At 39.9% G+C, this 27312-nt stretch overlaps 2 protein-coding genes across 4 annotated transcripts in view; one reads left to right on the top strand and one right to left on the bottom strand.

Annotated features, from left to right (window-relative positions):
• Window positions 1-27312, bottom strand: part of LOC134537554 (neurobeachin-like protein 1) — a 611081-nt gene that overhangs the window by 419828 nt on the left and 163941 nt on the right. The gene's annotated exons all lie outside the window — the stretch shown is intronic.
• Window positions 1693-25851, top strand: LOC134537221 (uncharacterized). The gene is made up of 5 exons (XM_063377486.1): window positions 1693-1748; window positions 10298-10523; window positions 12069-12083; window positions 14589-15015; window positions 25235-25851. The coding sequence occupies exons 1-5, from the start codon at window positions 1693-1695 to the stop codon at window positions 25849-25851; spliced, it is 1341 nt and encodes a 446-aa protein (XP_063233556.1).

Genomic DNA, 27312 nt, shown 5'->3' with positions numbered 1-27312 from the left:
GGGGGCGGCGTAGGCCAGAGGAGCGGCCACCTTGGCGACGGCGGCGACACCCAGGGGCGTCTTGTGCACGACGGCGTTGAAGCCGTTGACGGGGTCGGCGGTGTACTCGACGGTGCGGCGGGTGCCGTCAGGCTCGGTGAGGCTGTAGCTGCCCTGGACCACGTCTCCTTGACGGCTCTCCTGCTGGTTCTTGGAGTCGCCGGTCAGAGCGTCCTGGATGTCGTAGGCGTAGTTGTAGGACGGGTTGGGGTCGTAGTCGGTGTCGATGGCCAGAGGGGCGGCGACCTTAGCCACGGCGGGGGCGGCGTAGGCCAGGGGGCGGGCAGCGTAGGCGGGAGCGGCAGCGTAGGCAAGGGGGCGGGCAGCGTAGCCCAGAGGGGCGGCGTAGCCCAGGGGGCGGGCGGCGTAGCCCACGGGGGCGCCGGGGGCCACCACGGCGGGGGCTCCCAGGTAGCCGGCGCTGGCGGCGGCCACGAGGGCGGACAGGACGATCAGCTGCAACACAGAAACACACGGCATGAGGCCCGGTCACGTGGTCAGGAGGAGTGTGGAGTGTGGAGTGTGGAGTGTGGACTGACGGAGCAGTGGGCGGTCAACTCACCTTGCAGGCCATGTTGGAGAACTGTGCTGGGACTTGCGGCCGGCTGGCTTATATACTGCAGTGGCCGCTACACGCCTGCAGCACTTTCACCGGCTTCAAGGTTGGCCGCATTGAACTTGAGTTGCGTGCGAGGGTGGGCCGCTGGACCGTCCTCCAGCACGCGGTTAAACGTCTTCCACGCCGGGTCGTCCGCGCAAGGATGCGCTGACGGGGCGCTTCCCGCCGCACGGGGAAGATGCTCCTCCCCCGACTTGCCCGAGGGCGTGGGGCGTCCCCCGCCGCCGCCGCGCGCGGACAGGGCCGCTCCCACGCCACTTGACGCGCCGCCAGCTGGAATGTGGGGCACTGGAGCGGCGGCTGCTGGAGCCTTGCATCACTGACCACGCCTCGGCGGACAACTTATTCCTCGCGCCTGCACCACTCCCGTCGGCGGCGTTTTCGAAACGGGCCGTGTCGGTCAGGCTGACGCAGTGCCGCCCGACGGTTGCATGTTTGTTACGTGTCCGCGCATAACGCCTTATCAGCGTATCTCCGCTAGTTTCCCGCTCTTTGCTGGTCCTCGCAGACTATGTCGCGGTTCTTTTCGTCACACGGTCGTGCTTAGTCTTACGTCTAGGGGCTCACAAGCCCAATATTATATCATTGTAGTGCCATTATAATTTGAGGACTATATTTATCAGTTACTTATTTTGCAGTTTATATTTCTACTCAGATTTCCTCAATAGATTACTTAAATACTTAACTAATACTATATACTATACTAATACTGCATTAATTAACAAATAATACTATAATAATACTTATAATTAACAATATGTAATAATTACATAAACACCCATTTGTATCGGTAGAAAGGTCACGTAAATGTTTAAAGTTATGTTAACTTTTGTGACCTTTTACACCTTGATAACAACGTTTAGTAAATATCCGGTGAGAAAAATTTGTGGTCCCAAAAAAAATTGCAAGTGACATCGGAAAACGTTTACAGGAAACTGACCGAATCAATAGTAGTGGCAGTTAAATAAAATAACCTCGATGTGACGGGGCCTTAGAGGTCTGAAGAGGGCTCCCAACCAATGGAGCACCGTCTCATGGCTCATGAACATCAGCCATGGAATGTTGGGATCGAACTAGGGACCCTCGCCACGTGAGCTCGACTCTGGCGACTCAGAAATTGTTATGAGGTAGAGGAATTGGTTAAATTTATTTTACGTCCATGCCTTTTGCGATAATTATGAATCACATAATTTAACTTATGTTTACTTCAATACATACAATTTCATGTAGCCCTAAAAAGTTGCAACTCTTAAAAGTTTACATGTTTCTTGGATTGGTGCGTAATTTTTTTTATCATCCCTACATTTAAAATAAGTTTTTAAATTGTAAATTTTAAACATCACGAATGTTTGACGCTGAAATTTTTTTTAACTCTAGCTAACCTAAGAAACTTCAAAAAAAAAACTAATTCCGGAAATAATTTTTATTTCTGTATTGCTGTCGGCGAAAATTATTTTATTTTGTAGCAAGGAGCGTTAACTGAAGTATCGGTGATCTCGGGTTAGATTCCAAGACGGATCAGAGTTTATTCAAGTTGTAAAAAAATTATATCTGTACGCGACAGTTGGTAGGAGTGATTTCGTTGAATAGAACGGAAATGTGCAACCACGGTGCTACCATCTGTGCCGGATGACGCGAATCAAAGTTCACAAAGACACAGGGAGACTTCATGGTATTAACTGTTCGATGAATTTTCAACAAGCTGGCCTGTATTTGAATAAAATTTCTTGTCAAAAATCAGGTCCTAAGCCGGGCTTTAGTATTTCTTCAAGTCTTTTTTCAATTTTATTGGAACCGTTTCATTATACAGTTTAACATTTCGGTCTGCTAATCACACAATGCTATTGTCGACGTAGCAAATCCTAGCGGCGGGTGCGGAAACTACGTGTGGTTCACGTCCAGAGATATAGAGGAAAACACAATTTGCATATAATTTATCGCGCTGGGCATTATTTTCAAGAATTCTACGTTAAATTTCCTGCCTGAGTTTCGTATTATAGTTAAATTGCAACATGAGAACTCATTAATTTTCTCGGTACCGATGTTAGATGTTTAGGATCACTTTTTTTTTAAGGGGAGTTAAAGGGTGTTTGTCTCTGGTTTGTGCCACAGCACAGTTGTGTGGCAGACACAAAACTATGCTTACCTACGTTTTTTGTTTGTTTTGTTAATGACCAATCAGTCACCGTAAAATGTATTTTAGCTTTTTTTTAGTTATTGCAATGATTCCACATATATTTTTTGTGCTTTATCTTTGGAATTAATTCAATATAAAATATATGAATGATAGTTCTAGAGAATTGATATGTTTATAAAGAAATTAAATTAACTTGTGTAACACTTAAAAACCTGCGAACATCTTCCTAATAAAGCCTTCATTCCTTAGGTCAAAGGAATTTCTGACCAAGTGGAAAGAATTCTTAGGAAGCATGAAATTCACACAGTTCTCAAACCAGCCAATCAGGAAGCACCTTACCCTCAGGCAAGAGAATTATAACGGCAGGACAACTGGTAAGAACCTCAGTAGGTAACTGCTCCCTGATGATGGCGACTGCAATATCGACCGAAACGTTGGTGAATTATTTTCCAATGACACGGCTACAACCCAGAATTCAAGCTACTTCAAAACATGCAGTTTTACTGCACAATGATAACAGGATGTGTGAAGAAACAAAATTGACCCAGTAAGTTTCAGAGGTTATCACTGTTGAATGTTTTAATATACTTTATTTTCTCCAATATTTTTCTTCGAATCTTTTTTTTTTCTGAAAACTTAGAAGCCTTCGATGGTATTTGAGGAGATGATTGGGTCATCATTAATTTTGAACTAACTGTACATTCCCTGACGACACATTCTTCACTTGTGCACACCACTGCTTGGCTTCTGGGCTGAGGCAGTGTCCTTGTGCACAGGGCCGGTGCAAGGTAAATTGGCGCCCTAGGCGAAAAACCTTAATTCCCCCCCCCCCCGGGCCGGACACCTCAAAAAAAATTTTCCTTTCCTCAAAATACATCACGTAAGCCTAAGATTTTGTCAAAAATCAAATGTAAGCAGGCTTGTGTTTTTTTTTTTACTTTTTTACTTATTACAAATCATAAACAGGTCCCCGTGGACTTTAAATAATTACTTATATCAATATTGTCGCGGGTTGAAATTTTGCAGGGTTGTTGAAATCAAATTTAGGGACTTTACTGACGGGACTCTGGGCTGGCTGCTCTGTTCACTCGTCAGCGCAAGTGGCGTGACCATGTAATTGGGGCACGGGGCCGGCGCGGCGCGCTGCGGGCTTGCAGAATTTTGTTTGTTTGTTTGGCCGCGCGCTGGCGCAGCCACTGGCCGCAGTTACTGGGGCGCGCTGTCGTAACAAGCCGCGCGGTGTGGCCTGCACATTGGGGTAGAGGGGGGGTAGTCTTCCCAGATGTTCTAGTTAGTTGTTTAGTAAATTTGACTTCAATAACGAGCTTTTGTTATGCTAGGCGCGGCAGGGCGCGCGAATTTAAGCGCAAGTGATTGGTGACTCGGGGCTCACTCAGGCGGAGGCTATGCGTCTCACCTGTGGTCACGAGTTGTTAGTTCGTTCGTGATGTAGGAATTCAGGCTCACTCAGGCGGAGGCTATGCGTCTCACCTGTGGTCACGAGTTGTTAGTTCGTTCGTGATGTAGGAATTCAAGCTTTCGGGCGGAAGCTATGGTCGACGCCAGAGGCCACGAGTCGTTTAATTTAAGTTAGGTCATAATGTAGTCGTCAAGCTTTCGGGCGGAGGCTATGGCCCTCGTCAGGGGTCACGCGTCATAGTTTTTAAAATGTAATGTTCGTTCGGGATTTCAAGGGCAGGAGAGGCCCCTACGTTATTTTTTTAAAGTAATCGATCAAGAAAGGCTTTTCGGAAAATGTGAGTATGGACTTATCTTTGTTTTAATTTTAAGTATTAATTATGATTTGAGGTATTCGGAAGGACTAGGGAAGTGTTTAGTGAAGTTCTCTCATTCTCTCTCTTGTAAGGTCGTTCAATCGTTAAGGAAGTAAAGAGATTATTGTTTTAAATTGTAATCCCGCTATTTAAATGTTCTTTAAAATGATGTTGAGTATTTGACTTTAAGAATAAAATAATTTTAATTAAGTATTATGTTATTTTGCAAAATCTCCTTAGTTCAGCTCTCACCAGACATCCTGTACGGGATGACGAACCTATGATCCTAGGTACAGTAAAGTATTTTATGAAGTTAAGACTAGTTGATGCCAAGCGAGTTGTTTCTATGTAAAGAGCTACGATTCTCGCCCCCCCCCCTCTGAAGGTGAATCGTGACAGAAATGGTGGTGGCACCGGCTAGGTGCCACGTGACAGAAATGGTGGAGGCGCCGGGTAGGTTCTATTTCTGGAGAGAGAGAGAGGTAGATTTTTATGTTTATTATTAAGTTAGTTTCAGCTTCTGATAGCAGGTTATTAAGAGTTTACTTGAGGAGAGGATTACGGAATTTTAGTCTATAGTGGAGGAAGTCTTTGAGATTTTTTTTTTGACGTAACAGATGTTTATTTGAGGATACTTGTAAGGATAAAGTTTATAGTGATAAGTTGTTTTAAGTCGTTGAATTTATTGTAGATTTATATCGGGGATTATTACGTGAGGAGAATACGTTATAAGTTAAATGCTTATTAGAGATAATGCAAGTGGTTTAATTTAATTGAAGTTCATTTTAAGATTGTAGGTTAAGAGAATTATAATTTAAAATAAAGTTTTTTGTCGTAAATAGGAATTATTTTCAAGAGAAGTTTGTTTTGTTTTCGTGCGCGTAGGAGACGAGACGTACGAATTAAATCAGTCGAGGGAAGGATAAACGTTAGAAAGGAATTAAAGAGAAAACGAGAGTTTATGTAAAAGAGAGTTATAGAATTTATAGTGATGTTTTGTTTTAATTAGAAAAATGTTGAGAGTTGTTTCAGAACGACACGTCAGTGGACGTGGCAGAGTGAACACGTGACTGGGAGGTGCTGAGACCTAGCGGAGAACGGAGGAACCGCAAGCGAGGGTTGGCGCACCTGATGGAATTCGGTGACGTCACGGGCTCATACGGAGACGTGGACAGGCCGTGACCTTGTTTTGATCAGCTGTACGGTAACTTAGCGATAAGAAAATAGACTATTGGTTAAATAAATTTAAATTTAAGTGTGTTTTAGGAGAAGAGGAACTTTCAGTATGTAAGTAATTTAATTTAAGAAGTGTATGATGTATAGGCTAGAAGTGTTTCGTTGTAAGTTGTTTATGTTTTTGTTAGTTAAATTCTACCTCGGTTTTAAAAATATTTTTTTGGGATTTGTAAACATTATTAAGGAGGTACACTATAAAATCGATAAGCATTGAGAAAACTGGGAAGGCTAGATTTTGTGTGTAGAGGGAATTTACTCCAAAAGAACAGAGAGACAAAATTAATGTTTTCATTAGGGCGAGGGACCCTAAGGTGAGGTGTTGTGTCCCTGGGAAGAAAGGGAATTGTAGCGCAGACCATAGGAGATGGGCTGACTACGGAATTAAGGGTCAGGAGAATCCTGAGAGTTGTGAGTAGTTTGGGGCAGGAGTTCCCCATGGTAGTACCGAAGTGGCTATCCTGTATGGGATAGGGTACCATTTCAATGAAGTTTGTTGGTGGGGTTAGAGTCCCTTGCTGTGTAGTGGGCCTATAGCAGATAGGCACTACAGTGAAATTTTTGGTTATTTTGTGAGGTAAATTCCCTGGAGGTTAAGTAAGATTGGATTCAGTTAGGAAGGAGGGAAATGAGAAACATTGCTGTAGAGAGTTAGTGTACTTGCCTAATGTGAAATTGAATTTTACTAAATTAATTTAGGAGAAAGTTTTGTTCGGTAAATAAATAATAATGGAAGATAGCTAGATAATTAATTAATTTTTTTGAGTAAGGTGTTTTAAGTAATGAAATAAAATAAGGTGAAGTAATTTGAATAATTGGGGAGGAGTTTCTTTAAGAGTTTAGATAATTGTTTTTGAATTTATTGAGATATTCAACCAGTGAAGTTTGAGTGTGAGAGATACAGTGAGATTTTAAGGAAATCGGTTGTTTATTAATTAGGACAAATGAGATTTTATGATTAAGAGTCAGTAAGCATAGTTAAAATTTACGACATGATATTTGTTGACAGTTTACAGTTATTAAGGAGAAAACAGAGTAATCTATTTATTTTTATTTTAATGGTTTGAAGATAAGATTATGAATTTTTTTTGGAAGTTTCTTTGGCATGTTGGAATAATTTTTTTTGATTTTTAGAATTTACAGAGAAAATTTAATTGATTTACATTAGTTTGGAAGTATGGAGGTTTAGTGTTCGATTAGCCCTAACTTGATGGTCGGATCCCAAAAGAATGCCGTAAAACCGATAGCCAATTGAGAGGAATGCGGTAGGCGCTTGTGTAGAGAGGGGTTGTGGGAAAACTCCTTGGGACTGATGGCAGATCAGGGGCCCTAAATAGTGTGTGATGCTGTAAAACCAGTGCAGAGAAAGCCTGGTATGCTTAAATTTTTGGGCACAGGTTATGTAAACCTGGGGTTCCATGGGATTTAGTCATGTTAGCTGCTGTGAGACATTAAGATTTCCAGGCTCCATAGTAAAGTCAATGTAAATTTTTGTTTTCTTAAAATAATAAATTTGTTTTTAATTTTTTTGAGATATTTGATTTGTAACAGTGAATACAGACCCCGAGGAATAAGAGTTGTCATGATGTGAGAGGAGAAGGTGGTAGGCATAAAAGGGTACAGGCACCACAGAGGTTATTTGTATTGCATAATTTAAATATAAGGAAACTTGAGAATTTGAAATTTTGTTGTTGGGTTGGACACCCATAAGAAGAGTATAGGCAGAATTTTTATTGTTATGAGATGTCTAATTTAATTGAAAAGAAGAAAGTTTAAAGATGCAAGGTAACATTATTATTGTAATAATTGAAAGAGATTAAGAGGTAGAGAGAAATAGGCAGTTTTTGTTTGTAAGTACTAAAGTTTACATATAGAAATTTAGTAACTAAGAATGAATAATAAGTTAAGTCTAGTGTAAAAGTTTTTTTTAAGTTTGTTAAGTTAAGAGTCACAAGTAAATTTTTTTTTAGAGAGAATGTCTTTGATAGGAAGTATTAGAAACTTATGGGAATTTTAGGGTAACATAAATAATGTAGGTAATGAATAATAAATAGATGGTAGGTCTTAAGTTAGGATTAACATTTGAAGCAGAATTTAATTAAGAAGAAGGAAAATAAATAGGCCTAATGAAAAGAACAAAAAAGGATTTTATGGTAAAGCATTTTTTTTTTAAGTAATAAACAATGAATAATAATGTTGTTTCAGGGTAATGTGTACTAATAATACAATTTTTTTTTAGGACCAAAGAACAGGAATTATGTAATTTAAATTAACATGTATTTTTGAAACTGTTACAGATTCCTTAAGATGAGCTGAGCAGCAGTCCAGTTTACAAGATGACAAGAGTTCGAGAGACAAGATACAAGATCACTGAAACAAGAGCCAAGACTGAAGATTCAAGAGAAGAGAAAGCTGGCAGCCATGGACTTACAAGTGGAGATTAATAAGGTCATGTAAAGTTTTATTTTTTTTTATGGAAGACAGTAACTGGAGTTTTTTTTTGTTATAAACATTATTTACAGAACTTTTTAGGTTATAGTAATGTAATGGAACTAGTGAGTTGTGGTAGCTGTCAAAAAGAACTAATACATTAAGTTTAATTTTTAAAGTTAATTTTCTTAATTTACAGAGGGATTAGTAGTTTTTTTTAAACCTTATTTAGGTTGGAATTTAAATACAATAGCTTATTATAAATGTGTACGAACAGTTCAAGTTCACAGTACTGATAGGTAGGTCAGATGATCTTATTGATTTTGATGATTTGTTGTTTTGAGTTGATTTTTAGGTGTTGTGAATTAGACAATGAAATAGTTTTGAAAACTTAAATTATTTCAAGCTAAGAAATAGTAAATTTAATTGTAACTCAAAGGACACCAGAATTTAATTTTTTTTTTGAATTAGTAATGTTTGAAAATTTTATACTTTACAAGAAAGGTTATAAACAAACAGATCGGATGGAACAAGGATGCAGTAAATCACAATTTCATTTAGAATTATTGATTAGCTTTTGAGGTTATGAAGTAAAAGTAATTATAGTTTAAAAGTTTGAATAAAAAAAATGTTTTTTTTTTATTTGTTTGAAATAGAAAGTTTAAAAGTTAATTAGTCATGATCTAGGTGGGTGATGGGGTGGGAATTGGCCACTCTTTTTCCCTATAACCTCCCTAACATGGCCTTCTATTACAACTAACAGAAATAAAGAAGAAGAAAAATGAAGAATTATTAGTTAGAATGTTTCTTTCATGAAGATACCTGATGAACTTTTACTGTTTGGAAGAATAGAAGCAAGGTTAGTCAGATATTTTTACTCAGAAGAAGAAGAAGATAAAGCAGTTTTATGACTCGACAAGCCAGAGATTGGTGTTTCCCCTCTGCGCTTCTATTGACTACGTTGTTTACTCTCATGGGATAGCTGGTTCGGCACCATGGAGAGAGATTGGTGGGCATTGTGGTTGCCCCCAGAAGAAAAGAAGAGTAGAAGAGGTTATGGGTGGGTCATGTGAACTGACCTTCAACCCAGTTACTTCGTGGGGACTATTTGCTGTATAGAGAAGATCAAGACTCAAGAGTTAGGGAAAATTATTGGAGGTCATGTTTCCCTTCCTTAAGTTTTTCCTATCAAATTATTTGCCTGATTAGATTATGCTAAGGGTGGGATACTTTATGTTAGCAGTTGAATTAATTAATTTTATTTTTTTGTGTGTTTGCATCCTTGCCCATCGATTGCAGTTTAGTAGTTAGTTTTGTATTTGTCAGGCGTGATGGTAATGCCTGTTGATGATGTTTCAGAATTGTAATCTGTTCGTGATGAGGATGGCACAACTCCGAAGCAGATGTGGGGAGAAGTTGTGAGCTGCCCTGGAAGCCAGTCCAGTAGCTGTTGGAGTTGAGTGGTGTTTGCTGATGGCCAGCCCAGGGAGCTACTCTTCTCGACAACACTGACTTCGAGGAGTTGCACCAACCTTCACGAGATAAGAGTTTAATTAATTGAAACACTGTAAGGACACTTAATTTTTTTTGAAGAACGAAAGAAGTATGGTAATAAACGGAAACTGAAAAAAAAAAAATAATAATTATCAAGAATTTGCACATTGTTTAACGAATACTGAGAAACTAAGAACAGTAATTTAATTTGTAAAGAGAGCTTCACTAACAGAACAATTTTTTTAGAATTGAGAACTCGAGCCTCTGAAGGTTCCTGTGAGAACAAACCAGATAAAAGTTTTACATTTAATTTTATGAATACTTGTTGTTTTAAAATAAATCTTATGCAGAATCTAGATGTATGTTCAGACAGCAAGGAACTAAGAAAATTATTATTTTTGTGAAATGAGGAATTTATAGTTATGGTTTAATGGAAAAAGACAATTTGTAATTTTGAGGTAGCTCGATGGGGCTCGAGCTCTGTGAGGGGAGGGTTATGTCGCGGGTTGAAATTTTGCAGGGTTGTTGAAATCAAATTTAGGGACTTTACTGACGGGACTCTGGGCTGGCTGCTCTGTTCACTCGTCAGCGCAAGTGGCGTGACCATGTAATTGGGGCACGGGGCCGGCGCGGCGCGCTGCGGGCTTGCAGAATTTTGTTTGTTTGTTTGGCCGCGCGCTGGCGCAGCCACTGGCCGCAGTTACTGGGGCGCGCTGTCGTAACAAGCCGCGCGGTGTGGCCTGCACATTGGGGTAGAGGGGGGGTAGTCTTCCCAGATGTTCTAGTTAGTTGTTTAGTAAATTTGACTTCAATAACGAGCTTTTGTTATGCTAGGCGCGGCAGGGCGCGCGAATTTAAGCGCAAGTGATTGGTGACTCGGGGCTCACTCAGGCGGAGGCTATGCGTCTCACCTGTGGTCACGAGTTGTTAGTTCGTTCGTGATGTAGGAATTCAGGCTCACTCAGGCGGAGGCTATGCGTCTCACCTGTGGTCACGAGTTGTTAGTTCGTTCGTGATGTAGGAATTCAAGCTTTCGGGCGGAAGCTATGGTCGACGCCAGAGGCCACGAGTCGTTTAATTTAAGTTAGGTCATAATGTAGTCGTCAAGCTTTCGGGCGGAGGCTATGGCCCTCGTCAGGGGTCACGCGTCATAGTTTTTAAAATGTAATGTTCGTTCGGGATTTCAAGGGCAGGAGAGGCCCCTACGTTATTTTTTTAAAGTAATCGATCAAGAAAGGCTTTTCGGAAAATGTGAGTATGGACTTATCTTTGTTTTAATTTTAAGTATTAATTATGATTTGAGGTATTCGGAAGGACTAGGGAAGTGTTTAGTGAAGTTCTCTCATTCTCTCTCTTGTAAGGTCGTTCAATCGTTAAGGAAGTAAAGAGATTATTGTTTTAAATTGTAATCCCGCTATTTAAATGTTCTTTAAAATGATGTTGAGTATTTGACTTTAAGAATAAAATAATTTTAATTAAGTATTATGTTATTTTGCAAAATCTCCTTAGTTCAGCTCTCACCAGACATCCTGTACGGGATGACGAACCTATGATCCTAGGTACAGTAAAGTATTTTATGAAGTTAAGACTAGTTGATGCCAAGCGAGTTGTTTCTATGTAAAGAGCTACGATTCTCGCCCCCCCCCCCTCTGAAGGTGAATCGTGACAGAAATGGTGGTGGCACCGGCTAGGTGCCACGTGACAATATAAACATTCCAAACTGTTACAAAAATCCATTTTCATCTAGTTTCAATAATCGTTAAACATGTTATATGAGCTGTTATGTGTCGTGCTGCGCCGCCCCCAGCTACTTGGCGCCCTGGGCGGTTGCCTAGTTCGCCTGTATGGACGCGCCGGCCCTGCTCGTGCACGATGATGTGCCTGTCATCGCAGCCGCTAACAAGAGCGACCGACAACTGAGGCCTGGTGCTTCTGGCTCCGTATTTACAAAGTGGCCGATCTCAGCTGTGCTGCGATTGGTCTCAGAGGCCCCTTGCGATCGGAAATTTTATAAATACTGCGCCAGAACGCCAGGACTCACTTGTTGAGGGGGATTAGGTCTCGTCATCTTGCAATTCCAGATATTTTGATACCGCTTGCAATAAAGCTCCCGTACTAATTTTTTTTTTTTACTTGACAAGTCATAGTTAGAGACATGAAAAATTCGCGGATTCATTTCGTGATATGCTACAATTCAAATAATCATGCCTTAGTGCTGCTTTTGCAATTGATTCACTGTTAATCTGGAGCAATGAGGGCCAATTGGAGACCCTCTCTCATAGAAGTGTCGAATCACAGACACTCGGTCGAGACGACTCACAAGTCAGCAGCCAATGAACAGGTGGCATTTGCCCGAATGTATAGAGTGTAGTCGAGTCTATCCTGGAGGTCATTGAACCCGCTAATTTTCCGGTCTCTAGTCATAGTAGCTCTAACAACTTATTGAAACATCCTTTTGTGAACTGGTGTGATTTTTATGATAGTTGTAGTCGCTCAGGTGAAATAATAAGTTACTTCCTTGCGGCGCTCACAGACTAGAGCATGTTTGTAAATACTTGATTGCAACGAGGTACAAAAGGTTTCGGAGATATGATTTATGCCTTGACATGCCAACTGTAATAAGTAGTTATAAATTAGAATTATGGCAAAAAGAAAAGAATAATATTCGCTGGCGGGGCCTAACCCCCTTTACCCCCCAAAGATAACAGCTGCAACACGGCATGCCGGAGACTCGGGCACTGGGCTCAGCCCAGAAGCCAACAAGTAGTTCGTGACTGGCCACGAGAGAGTACTTCCCCGTAATACCTACCGTTTCCGCAAGTTAGTTTCTACACCTCTTCCTTCAAATCTCCATATTTTATTTATTCATCAACTAGCTTAGTTAAACTGTCAGTTAAATTCTAATTAAAAATTTCAATTTTTTTTCAAACAATCGATTCACACATTATATTTGTGTGTTTGTGCAATAAAATTTGTTTAAACTATTGGGGGGGGGGGGGAAGAACCTCATATTTATTGGTGTTGGGGATGCCGCCAGGTTTAAAAAAGGTTAGACAACTCCTGTCGCAGGGGTTTAGGAAAGTCAAGGAAAACGCCAATCAAAGATCCGGGGCCGGCAGTCACACCTGGTTTTCTAGAAAGCATACCCATATTTTTACCATGCCGCTACCTCCCTCGGTAGCAAAGAGAGGTGATCAAACCGTGCCATCTTGAGCATGTATGTTATGTATGTATGTTTATTTTTTTTTTAATGCATCCGCAGCTCTCAGTACAAAACTACTAACTTCATTTCATGACTCCGCAAACCAAAGATCAATCTCTGTACACTTGTTGAAGCATCATTATTTGCCTAGTGTAACGGTGACGTCATCAGCAGTATCACACAATAATTAAGTTAATTCATCCCTGCGGTTCAGGAGCTTACGTAAAATTTTAATTGGTGGGAGGGCAGGGAAATGCAACAACTTTTCCCGCTGTCTGCTTTCAAATGCTTTCCTTCTGTTGGTGGGAATGATGGGGAAAGGGGAGGGGTATATCCCCTCACACACACACGAACAAACACACAATTTTACCCTGCGTACGCCCCAGCCGGCGATTACACGCTGGAGCTTGTTAATTAAAACCAGACCAGAGTAACGTAAAAAGTTAGGCTGGAAAACAAAATAATAAGCTTTACAATGACAAAAATAGAAATAATTGCGTGATAAATCCAATATAGGGAACTATCAATCAAATAAACGTGTATCAGCAAACCTAATTTTTTTTCAGTAAATAGGAAATTTCTTCGGTATAACTAAATAACCTCAAAACTCACTAGAGACAAACAGGAGAGAAAGAAAAGAAGGTTGTAAATCCAATCATAATACTGGTTGAAAAATAGCATACCTCGTAACTCCTTTGGTTAGCTCTTTGAGCGTGTGATAACGGTCACAGATAACCCTTCAGGACGTTCATAAAAAAATAATTCTTTAACCCTCGTATTATAAAATACTTTTTTTTTGTTTTTATATCAGGAGTAAACAGGCATGACATATCCCAGCACAGTGACTTATTACATTGGAGCATACAGAAGAATTAGAACTAGCTTTAATTATATTACACACACATTCATATATATATATATATATATATATATATATAACACTTTGCATGAAGTCACCTTTCAATACGTAACTCACTGGATGGCACACGTAAATATTCGTAAAGTGCATTCTAACAAACGCGTCACAAAGTCTTAGCGCTCATTTGTTCCAAAAGAGACGCCGCCGCATTAACAGAGCAGGAGCAGTAGATGTGGAGGGCGGTCCGGCGGCCCACCCTCGCATGCAACTCAAGTTCAATGCGGCCAACCTTGCAGCCAGTGAAAGTGGTGCAGGCGTGTAGCGACCACCGCAGTATATAAGCCAGCCGGCCGCAAGTCCCAGCACAGTGTCTCCAATATGGCCTGCAAGGTGAGTTGACCGTCCACTGCTCCGTCAGTCCACACTCCTCACTCCACACTCCACACTCCTCACTCCACACTCCACACTCCACACTCCTCACTCCACACTCCTGACTCCACACTCCACACTCCACACTCCTCACTCCACACTCCTGACTCCACACTCCTGACTCCACACTCCACACTCCACACTCCACACTCCACACTCCTCACTCCACACTCCTCCTGACCACGTGACCGGGCCTCATGCCGTGTGTTTCTGTGTTGCAGCTGATCGTCCTGTCCGCCCTCGTGGCCGCCGCCAGCGCCGGCTACCTGGGAGCCCCCGCCGTGGTGGCCCCCGGCGCGCCTGTGGGCTACGCCGCCCGCCCCCTGGGCTACGCCGCCCCTCTGGGCTACGCCGCCCGTCCCCTGGCCTACGCTGCAGCTCCCGCCTACGCTGCCCGCCCTCTGGCCTACGCCGCCCCCGCCGTGGCTAAGGTCGCCGCCCCCCTGGCCATCGACACCGACTACGACCCCAACCCGTCCTACAACTACGCCTACGACATCCAGGACGCTCTGACCGGCGACTCCAAGAACCAGCAGGAGAGCCGTCAAGGAGACGTCGTCCAGGGCAGCTACAGCCTCACCGAGCCTGACGGCACCCGCCGCACCGTCGAGTACACCGCCGACCCCGTCAACGGCTTCAACGCCGTCGTGCACAAGACGCCCCTGGGTGTCGCCGCCGTCGCCAAGGTGGCTGCTCCTCTGGCCTACGCCGCCCCCGTCGCTAAGGTCGCCGCCCCCCTGGGCTACGCCGCCCCTCTGGGCTACGGTGCGTCTCTCGGCTACGGCAAGGCCCTCCTTGGTTAACTTCCTGAAAGCTGTTGCACTGCCCATGTCTGCTGTTGTTATTTATTAATCAATGTCACATATTGTGAAAAATAAATATTTTTGCCCCTAATACACATTTTATTTAAACTCACCTCACGTATAACTACAATTATTTAATTAAGTTTATTTTCCAAGAGCTTATTTAGCACTGCGTAACGAATACATGTTCTTTATGTGTAGGTACAAATATCCTAATGGAAAATGAATTATTACAATTTTTTTGAACGGAAATGAAACAAAGAAGCTTATATGTAAGGAAAAACTGATATATAAATTACTTTAGTAAAACTTTTATATTCCAAAATGTCCATACATATGTGTATATACACATATATTAATATCTCGTGTTTTATATGACCGATAATATTGCAACTTGCACAGTAATATAATCTTTCACACTGATAACAATGCAACGAAAATAAATTGTTAGTAGCCTAATGTAATTGTGAGATCACAGCCATGCTAAGAGCGATAGTGACTTGCAGCGTGATTCGTCTGACTGAGAATGATAAATGCTATATGTCACTCACAACTGATACAACTGATATTCATATTCGAATGTTTCCAGTAAAGTTATTAGCTGTAGCTTACAACAGGCCACAGTAATTAACTCTATAACCTCCAAAAAAAGAACGTAAATCAAGAATTCGCATTGCAAAAAATGTAAATAACAATTTACCTGTATGAGCTGACTACTGTAGTGGCGTATTTACGGAAAGGCTAAAAAAAAAAGGCTGGATACGATTCATGTACAATTTTAAATAATCTTACCTATTTGCCTTTTGAAGACAATTTCAATTAGCCGACGGGCATAAACGTTAAGTTATTAACCTATAAAATTTACTTTCTGAAATACATAATTTTCATTGTTTGTTAGCAGTTACGCTTTGAATAATGCTAACAGAAATTTCCGTTATTCTTATGAAGTCCTATGAATTATGTACGAAAAATACAGTCTCTGGGTTTTATAATAACTATTATTTAACAACTAATACACCTAACGTTATATAAAAGGCCGTCTCGATAGTTGTCATCGTGCGTGTTTTTCAATCGTATGATCACTGCTTTAAACACCCCTCTTGTGCAGGAGTGTGTGAAACACTAGTAAGTTTATTATATGAGACCTTGTCCCCGCTTATCCACCAGGCATACTCTCGAACGTTATGTCTTCTGAAATAAATTTAAATTAAAATAAACAACTGCAACGATAATCGTTTTATTACCAAAGACAATTTTGACAAGTTACCAACGAACAAACGCAGAAATAAAAATGTGCATGTATAAATGCCGTCAATAACGGTAAGGAACTTCCATTGAGCACTGAAACTAACAAAAAAAAACCGCTTTCAACACAGATGCAGTAGTAGGTAGATTTACACACTCCAATTTATATTGAAACATTCTAGACATTATGGAACATTTAGAAAAAATTATAATGTAAACAAAAACCTACACGTTCTCCAAAATTCTATAAAGATCGATTAAATGTATATTTAATGTTTCATGTAACGAAAAAATTTAGAACGTTTTCTATGCGAAGTAGCCACCATTTACGTTAACATTTTTAGAATATTCTAGGTAAGAATTAAATGGCCTTCACTTGGTCTGTGGCATGTAAGCATGTAATAATGTTTCCAATAACTTAAAACGAATTTCATACTATGCCTATCTTTCCACCCCTGTAGTAATTGTTGGTCGTATTAAAAAAATTTCAGACAAATTTTTACATAAAATTTAGAAGGTTTACTACAAATAAAAATGGATTAAATAGGAAACAAAGTACGGAAATTATGAGTTTAGGGGTGGTATTTATATTCACGTCTTGAGCAATTCCTTCGTCAAGAAATTCTTATATGCATTCTTATTTAACATTTGTGTGTCATAGAGGTTGCTTGAGATGATCTCAAGTGATCGCAAACAAGACAATCTTGATGAAGACCATCTTATGATAGTCCCATATTTCTTATTTTTGAGAGGGCATTCTCCTGTCTCATAGTCTTTGCTTGAGAACACCATCGTAGAAGCATGTTTCATAGTCGCTGAGACCGTGCTTAAGAACACGAATAAGATCGTCTTTGCCAAGACCACTGCAGACATGTTTCAAGCAATTTTTGTTCTGATCGCAATGTAGAAAATGGCGGATTCTCGTGAACCTCGTATTTTTAAACTTAAATAAATCCTGTATGAAGTGTTGAAGCAATTTCATATGTATTTTAAATGAGTTTAGTGTTTGTTTGTGATCAGTGGTTACATTTTCAGGTACTAAACAGACACGTTTATTTACATATCGATCACAGAACGAGTACAATGGATGTGGAAAACGATGCGTTTAATGATGGTTCATGGTACATATCACAATCAGACGATTTAATTCCACATTCGTGACACCCAGAATACATTAAAAATAATTTAAGAAAAAGTGGCATTACAATATTGATATGAAATAATTTTCCGTTAATATTCGTTAGAAGTTTGGTAGAGTAATGGTTAGAGAGTTGGGTTTCATGTCTATGAATAGAGAAAACGAGACGAGTGTGGTTCAAATCCTGGCACTGACAGTACTTTTTTTATAGTTACAGTTACAGTTAATGAAAAATGACAATATAGCCTTAAGAGAAATTTTATTAGATTAATTTTTTAAAATCTAATTGTTATAATATATTTAAATAGGGGAAGGGGGGGCAAGATGGGGTCGTGAGGCAAGATGGGGCAGGTGTTTATTTGTCTGCATGGTGCTGCCATCTTACGGGAAAGGATTTAATATCGAAGAGCAAGTCACGCTGGCTCGGCGTACAAGATTTTAGTAAGCTTGGAGTATTTAGTTGTGTTCGGTGGCCATTTTATTGTATCTCACTGTTTTGATCTTATTTTAATTGGTTTTGGCAAGGCCAACAGGTAAGCCACGATTTAAAATGTTATATTTCTTGGCTTGTATTGAATAACATTGTGTTTGAGGTATTTAATACTGTAACCGCGGAACTGACTAAAAAAGCTGTAAAGTTATTATACTTCTTTTAAGTATTATGCTACAGTTGAGGCAAGATGGGGACGTCCCCATCTTGCCCCTTAACATTGCTCCCATCTTGCTCCTTAAAAGCTCCTAAATATTGTCATGCCAAGAGTAATGCTTTTGATAAGTTGTAGTTATATTATAGGTTTAAAAACCATACCTGCTCGTTTGTAATAGTCTAGTAAAAACCAATTTTTTTAACTATTAGGACAGCTGTATGACCAATACCAAATTACTCCAGACAGAGTGTACAACTGCGATGAAACAAGTGTGTCATCAGTGCCAAAGTGAAGATCGAAAACCATCTCTTCGAAAGGAAGAAAACAAGTTGGAGCTCTAAAATCGGCAGAGAGAGGACAAACAGTAACTGTAGAACTTTATGTCCGTGCACCAGGCGTTTACATGCCACCGATGATATTTCCTCGACAGAGAATGAAAGACGAACTGTTGGATGGGTCTGCACCTGGAACTTGGGCCGAATGTCATCCATCAGGCTGGATGCAGTCCGACATTTTTGTAAGGTGGTTCAAGCGGTTTATGCAATTTACTAACGCCTCCAAAAATAATCGTGTTTTATTACTGTTTGACGGCCATTCTACACAAACAAAAAATCTTGAACTAATTGATCTAGCAAGAGTAAACGGGGTTATCCTCCTCTGTTTCCCGCCGCACTGCACACATCGTTTCCAGCCACTGGACGTTACATTCATGAAGCCACTCAGCACATATTATGAAGTTGCAGTAACCATTGGTTGCGATGCCACCCAGGGCGTGTTGTCACAATGTATCAGATAGCCAGCTTGTTTGGAAGTGCTATTCTACGAGAAGCCACAATGACGACAGCCATCAATGGTTTCAAAACCACGGGAATATGGCCAATACACCCTGAGGTCTTTCAGGATAGTGATTTCTTGCCTTCCGAAACAACTGACAGACCAGCGCCTAGTGTCGTTGAAGGAGCCAGCATACCAGAATCTTCGGGTTCTCAAGTATGGAAGGATAATTCTGTTCCTAGTTGTTCGTCCAAAACTACTGACAGAATGATGCCTGATAATGTCACTGAAAAAGATAGCATACCAGAGTCCTCGAATCCTGTAGTAAACAAGAATTGCATATTTCCTAGCTGTTCGTTCTCCACTGTACAAAATAACACTGGTACATTGAGTCGAGTATCCCCAAAAGATACAATGCCGTTTCCCCATTTCGGCAAAGAAAGGAACAATTATAGTGATCGGCGCCGTGGGAAAACTGCTATTTTAACTGAATCGCCATATATAAATGACCTGAAAGCTCAAACTGGGAAACGTGCTGTTTCTTGCAAAAACAAGCTGAACCTAGAGCACAGAATGATGACAACAAAGAAGAGTAGGCCCACCCAAAGAGAAAAAGGACAAAGGTTCTGAAGTGAAAGAAACTGACGATGCTAAGTGTATTTTTTGTGGTCATTTGTTTTCTGAATCAACGGAAGCGTGGGTTAAGTGTATAGAATGTCAAGGGTGGGCTCACTGTGCATGTGCTGGAGAAGACGATGAGGACGAAGACACTGCTTATGTATGTGACATGTGTGAATAATGGTACCCCATCTTGCCCCAAGTTATGCCCCATCTTGCCCCATGTATGGGGCAAGATGGGGTGTTATCGTGAGATCGTAAATGTTTTGCCATTGTTTTCAGTGAGTAATCTGTAACTATCATTTTAGTTTACAAAGATAGCCTGACATTTTGTGCACCTGTAGAAATATTTGTCGCCATATTAGCAACAACCATTATTTTTTTAAGGCAATTTCTTCTTAGCGTCCCCATCTTGCCCCCCCTTCCCCTACATAGCTCATTTCATTGATTTTGGTTATTTCATATGCAGTAGGCTTTGAGACATACTGTAGTCTATATATTTTACTTATAATACGATTAAATTATAGAATCACAAGTAACTTGAACAAGAAAAAATAACCTATTATATGAGGAAATTAATGTCTTATATTATTGATGAACAAACAAACATTTTATAAAGGGTTTTACAAAAATTTTAAGTTCCTCACTATGTACCCTTATCAGATTCGTTCAAACTTATTGTTATAATAATTCTAAACATACATTTTTTTTACTTAAATCAAAAAGTTTCTTTTACTGTGTAGTTAAATCTGATATTTTTATTAAACTAACATTTACTTTACCTTATCCTGAAGCTGAATCAGAATAACATTATCAAAAAAAAAATCATCACTACCTGAAATATTTTTTGATAATTCTGTAAAGACAAGTAGCTTTTAAACAAGTCGTCGCCTGAGAATTGGAGTGTTCTATGTCCATTGAAGTAGGAACTGAGATATAAGCATTTGAAAGTTCAAATAGCTATGAATAGCATGACATAGAACAAAATAATATTGGTCTTAAATTAAGAACAAACATTTTTATGTGCGTAGACGTGTGTGGATATAGTACAAATGAATACTAATATTAATTTCGTGTCCATAGCATAAAAAACCTAAAAAGTGGACATAGAACACTCCAATACTCAGGCGGCGAAGTAGTAATTCAGTATTAACAGTTCTGAAGATGCTAACTTAATTTTATTAGTTTTTCAAAGGGTATTATTAAATAGTTAGATACATAATTTCTTAATGTTAAACTTACACAGGAAAGACAAAAGTCTATAAAGTTCTTAATTTCATTCATCTCAAGTGACACAAGTTGAGATGTACTAGAAGGTGTGCATATTTGTGGTCGCAAAACATCAATTTTTCCATGTGTGATTCAAGAGTATTAAAAAAATAAACGAATTCCTCACATCAACGTACAAATGCACTTCGAATGTAGTGATATGTACTCACTAAATCTTGTTACTATAAATAGCCTCAAATTCTGGGGTTTCAGTGCTGGGTGTGAATAGTACCAGAATATTTAACGAAAACAGTTCAATCGGCAAAGTTCGTGTATGCTCGTCTCTTTTCGGCTGTCTCAAGTAAGTGCTTCGTCAAGCCGTAAGTACGGCAAACAAGCTTTTGCTTGAGCATGCAGTCTTCATGAAGCTCGTCTTGTTCGCGGACTATGAAACATGGCGATTTAAATCGCTGCCTTGAGAAAAAAGACCGTCTTCGTCAAGACAGTCTCAAGACATTGCTCAAGATGCGACTATAAATACCAGCCTAGGTGTCCTTTGACCCCTTTCATTTTCACCCCATGCACCTATGGTTGCTTGTATAAAAAATTAAGGCAAACGATACAGAAATTATTTAAAATGTTAATAAAAGTGATAACGGATTTGAAAGAATACCTACTAAGGAGGTTATGGAATTTTTGTCCTTCAAAACCATGCAGTTAAGGTTGTTCGTATCAAAAATTTAATCAAACAAAAGTATTCGGTATAGTTTTTTTCCAAAGTACAATAAATTAAAGGATGTAATATTATTTTTCATGTTAAGGAAGTTTAGTGTTTACCTATAGTTTGTCCAAAACCTTTCCCCATTTCTAGCTCCTTGGACTGATTTTGCCCAATAAATAAACCGAGATTATCCATCTCTTTATTTTATATCAGTCTTGAAGTGATTTGTGCAAAATTACGGCCGTTATCGTGTTCAGAAAATTATATATATATACATATATACATACACACACACACAAATACAGAATGGCTTAGAACTCAACGTCAAGCCGAGAACAGCTGATACGATTGATATTATTGATAGTGATATTATTGATATGTTTCTGAATAATGAAACCAAAATATAAATGTGTCGTAGTGTTTAAGTTATGGGCAACTTTTAAAATCCACACAATGAAGAGTAATTGAGCACCTTTTAGAGAAGTAACTACATGTGCTACTTTGTTTTGTCCTGGAAATGTGTTATTCTAAAACCAAGTAATTATGTTCTCTATGCGCCATACTTTCGACGAGTAATATTAAATCCATGCCGGAAAAATGTAATGTATTCAATGCCAATAGAAAGTGTTGTAAAATTAGTGTTTGTATGTAAAAAGTCGATAATTTATTTAAGTACTATATCAAGTGGTAAACTTTCGAAAATATGCGATCAAGTTTATGTGTGTAAATTTTATGTTTATATCAGTTTGTTAATGTTGCATTTAAATTATACATGCTAAATTACCGAACCCACACGAATAAGTAAGTTTGGTAACATCTCTAAGTCGGTTAGACTAGCAGATGTTCTAAGAGACAAAATTTGATCGTCACTCGGAAAGAAAAAAACAAGAAAACGTTCTGGAAAGTTTTTGTTTTTGTATCGACTAGCTGTGAATAAGAAACTTTGAATTTAAGGTACAATTTCGCGGCAGTAAAATGCTCAAGAAGAAAGATTTTATTGACGACTGATACCAAGTTACATCGAAGGTGACAGTGACGTCGAAAAAATTATTTTGAGATTTTAACATTTTGGACTGAGCCGCTAAGACGTCGGCAATTGTAATAAAGATGCGGCTCGAGTTGGAATGTACTACCAACTGCTGAAACCAACAATGGAAATAGGAATAAATACAGATCTCGAGTCACCAGCTGATCATTTTGAGAGCCACGATTATTTCCCCTGAACCAAGGAAGAACGTTACAAACATAGCGGAGTCCCAAGTCGACAGCTTACCATTTCGCGAGCCGAGACGTCTTTCCCGAAGAAAAGAAGGACGTTACCAGCATCGCTCATTCCACAGTCCATCCAGTCACTGCTCGTCTTCGCTGGTGACACATCGCTGGATGAGACTCATCACCTTTGGTACAGTTTTGTTACGTTGAGGTCAGTAACAGATAAGACAGTTGCGAAGTTGTTAACTTTACACATCGAAACATATCCTGAGACTTTATATTTTGATCGCGAAGTCAAATCCCGATGATGATTACTAATTCGTTGTTTTTCATTTAACGTATGTTAAACTAACGATATAACATAGTTTATAGAATCTTACACACACCGTTTTGCTGCCAAGATTGCTACTTGAAATTGCTTAAATGTTCACTAAATTGTAACTTAAAACCCGATGGTAAATGTTCTGCCATTTGAAGTCACACACACACACAAACACATACACACAAACACATGCTATGACAACTTAACAAGTTATTTTAACGGGTGGTTACAACTTGCTAAGTTAGCATAGTAATATTTTTTACAATTTTTAGAGTGAATAGCTAAAATTTGTAGTCAAAAATCTTAAAAAAAAAAAAGCGCATATTGAATATTATAAAACTTTTGAAAAATGTATTTGATAAAAACATTTGAATTTTTTTTTAATATTTTTAATTTAAACAGTAATTAATTGTCCTAAAACTGTTTTCGGTTTTTACGTTGAGTTCTGGTACATCATATATATATATATATATATATATATATATATATATATATATATATATATATATATATATAGCGAAGGGACACCCAGAAGGCATCTACTCCCGGTAAGAGAGCGCACGTCAGCCCGCGACGCGATAATCCGATTAGAGCGGCGCCTGTCCTTCCCCTCAAAGAGTCGGCACGTTTACAGAACCCCGTCTACGTGAACTGGCGTAACTAGTACGCCAATGTTCTTGAGTGCCAAGTCGACCGCGATGACGCGACACTCCGAAGGGCTGCGGGAACTTTCCAGAACCGAGCTGAGAGGTACATAAGTGGCGAGGTAGACCTGCGAGGACAGTGAAGTGAAGTGGATGACGAGCGACAGGCTACGTGTGAGAAGATAGGCGCATCGGGGTCCGTGGCATCAATGGCTGTGTCGCGTGTGCGACGGTGCGCGGTGGCAGACGAACAGCATGGAGAGCCACTGTCGAATCTTGCTCCAGAGAGGGTATGTTGTGGACTTGATAAAATAATGATTAATTTGAAGACAGACAATTTAAGTGTTGTAATTTAACTAATAGTGTAAATATGAGGTAATAAATAAAACTGTATTTAATTAGTTTTTCCCCAATCATAATTATATATACACACATGAAGTTTCAAAGTTCATAACCACTAAACCCATCGTCATCTCAAAAGAACCAAGTAAAATTTTCCGCAAATCATGTCACACCATGCATGGTAAAAACTGCAAAAGGTAGTTTTTCTTCTAAATCCACTTAAAATGAATATCGCGCTTCTATGAAATCAATTAACCAATATTGTCACTGAAAACGTAAGGAAGTCATCTTTTATTATTTGCGAGAGAGATGATAAATAATACCTTTGGGTGCCAGGACGGATGCCACGGAATAAACTAATTTTCTATCCAATTACCCCAAGAGTTTGTTTCTTCTAATTACTTTGTCAATACTTACAATACAATTACGTATGATGTTTTTGCAAATAATTATTTAGTTTTAAACTAAATCAATCCCTCAAACAAACTGATTATTTAGTGCGAATGTTATGGCAAGACAATTTTATATATATCGTTCCATTTATTCTGTTTGGTACATGGTTAAAAACCACACGTCAATAATAATGCGAAGATTTATCTGTCGCATTGTGTGGTTCACATTGTATCTGTCATGCTATTTTGATTCCAGCATTATAGTGGATGAATTTTTTTCATGTTATTTATCAACAAAACCTTTCATTCGTATTAAAAGGGCTTTTTAAAAAATCAGGAATCTATATGTGGAGGTAAGAAAAATAATATTCAGATATTACATAATCATGCACAGTGTCTCAATTCATTGGAGCATGCAGAAGAATTAGACTTAACTATAAATAGAAATATTACACTTTACATAAAGTAACCTTTCAGCAATGATGATTTACATTGAAAGAACCAGTCAAGAAAACGGAAATTATTCACGGCGCTTCCTGTGCAAGAGAACACTAAAATAATACATAGCTCACTGAACGGCACACGGAAATATTCGTAAAGACCATCCTCACAAACGCGTCGCAAAGTCTTAGAGCTCATTTGTTCTAAAAGAGACGCCGCCGCATTAACGGAGCAAAAGCAGTAGATGTGGAAGGCGGTCCGGCGGCCCACCCTCGCATGCAACTCAAGTTCAATGCGGCCAACCTTGCAGCTGGTGAAAGTGGTGCAGGCGTGTAGCGGCCACTGCAGTATATAAGCCAGCCGGCCACAAGTCCCAGCACAGTTCTCCAACATGGCCTGCAAGGTGAGTTGACCGTCCACTGCTCCGTCAGTCCACACTGCACACTCCTCACTCCACACTCCTCACTCCACACTCCACACTCCTCACTCCACACTCCTCCTGACCACGTGACCGGGCCTCATGCCGTGTGTTTCTGTGTTACAGCTGATCGTCCTGTCCGCCCTCGTGGCCGCCGCCAGCGCCGGCTACCTGGGAGCCCCCGCCGTGGTGGCCCCCGGCGCCCCCGTGGGCTACGCCGCCCGCCCCCTGGGCTACGCCGCCCCTCTGGGCTACGCCGCCCCCGCCCTCGCGCACGCCCCTCTGGGCTACGCCGCCCGCCCCCTGGCCTACGCCGCCCCCGCCGTGGCTAAGGTCGCCGCCCCCCTGGCCATCGACACCGACTACGACCCCAACCCGTCCTACAACTACGCCTACGACATCCAGGACGCTCTGACCGGCGACTCCAAGAACCAGCAGGAGAGCCGTCAAGGAGACGTCGTCCAGGGCAGCTACAGCCTCACCGAGCCTGACGGCACCCGCCGCACCGTCGAGTACACCGCCGACCCCGTCAACGGCTTCAACGCCGTCGTGCACAAGACGCCCCTGGCTGTTGGCCCCGCCGTCGCCAAGGTGGCCGCTCCTCTGGCCTACGCCGCCCCCGTCGCTAAGGTCGCCGCCCCCCTGGGCTACGCCGCCCCTCTGGGCTACGGCGCGTCTCTCGGCTACGGCAAGGCCCTCCTTGGTTAATTTCCCCTGAATCCTGTTGCATTGCCCATGTTTGCTGTTGTTATTTATTAATGGTTGTCATATATTGTGAATAAATAAATCTTTCTGTCCCTAATACACATTTTATTTAAACTCACCTTAATTGTAACTACGATGATTTAATTTTATATGAGTTTATTACAATCTTGTAGCTTATTACAGACGATTGTAATAAACTATAGAACATACTAGCTGCCCGACCCGGCTTCGCACGGTTGTATTAATGGGGGAGGAAATGAGACCAAATCTCTTATTTACAGTTATAATAAATGAAATAAAATGAAAATTAATTAATTTTGACAAAAACTTAATACATTGCTTTGTAATGTACCAAAGAAAAAACGAATAGCACCGATGGTTTCCCGACTCTCGAGCACGCAACGTTGTCATGGAGACGAAGTACCCATTGTTTCCCGGGCTTAAACACCAATCAACATTGATAATCAGTTTATTATTAATTATAAATTATTAAGACCATTAATCGAAATAAAAACTATCCTATCTCTCAAGTTGGATCGAACTGCACATGGTGTGCGAATTTTATTATAATCGGTTAAGTGGTTTAGGAGTCCATTGAGGACAAACATTGTGACACGAGATTTATATATATTAAGAAGATAGAAAACAAAAAGAAGTGGAAAATCAAACATATGTTGTATTTTGAAAAAAAATGGAAGAAACACTATGCATATATGAGCTGACTTCTGTAAAGCTCAAATCGAGGGTGAATAAGATATATGTATGATTTTAACCAATTTTGTATATTTTTTTCGTTTGGAGACTTTTCGATTAGTCGTCGGGCATAAACGTAAAGTTGTTAACCAGTAATAATTATATTCTGCAAATTTCAATTTTGTAAAATACATTTTTTGTGTGTTTTGTTAGTGATTAATCTCTGTATAACGCTAACATAAATTGTTGTTATTCTTTTTCAATCTTTTAAATTCTGTACGAAAAAATTACAACCTCTGTACTTAATAACTATTATTTAATAATCAATACACCTAAGGGTTTAAGTTTTAACAGGCAGCCTCGATAGTGGTGTGCGCACGGGTCTTCCAATCGCATGATCTCTGCTTTAAGACATTTTCGTGCAAGTATATGTAAAGAACTAGTAAGTTTTAACATATGATGGGGGGCCTCTCCCCCCCCCCCCAAACTAAACCAATACGCATAACACGATAACCTTAATTTTCTCTGAAATAAAAAAAATACTATAAAGATAACTGTTTTGTTATGTAAACCATGCTTTAAGAGGGGGACAAAACACAATTTGGCAATGTACTAATAAATGCTTAAATAAAATGTAAGGAAATTAAAATGTTAATGTTTAAATGTCAACAATAAGGGTCAGAGTCTATCATTGAACATAGAAACAACATATATATATATATATCGATTTTAGCACAACGACAGTTGTAGTTAGATTTAGTCGCGCTTATT

Source organism: Bacillus rossius, chromosome 12 (genome assembly GCF_032445375.1).
Source record: "Bacillus rossius redtenbacheri isolate Brsri chromosome 12, Brsri_v3, whole genome shotgun sequence".
Classification (NCBI taxonomy): Eukaryota; Metazoa; Arthropoda; class Insecta; order Phasmatodea; family Bacillidae; genus Bacillus; species Bacillus rossius.
This window is presented reverse-complemented; position numbering and strand designations above follow the sequence as displayed.

What these genes read in the sequence shown, in the direction of transcription:
- LOC134537221 (XM_063377486.1), top strand. Translation starts at nt 1,693, where the DNA reads ATGGCTCATGAACATCAGCCATGGAATGTTGGGATCGAACTAGGGACC. An exon ending in GAACTAGGGACCCTCGCCAC is followed by an intron (nt 1,749 to 10,297) that starts GTGAGCTCGACT and finishes CTCTGGGCTGGC; the next exon opens with TGCTCTGTTCACTCGTCAGC. An exon ending in CTACGGCAAGGCCCTCCTTG is followed by an intron (nt 15,016 to 25,234) that starts GTTAACTTCCTG and finishes TCCTGACCACGT; the next exon opens with GACCGGGCCTCATGCCGTGT.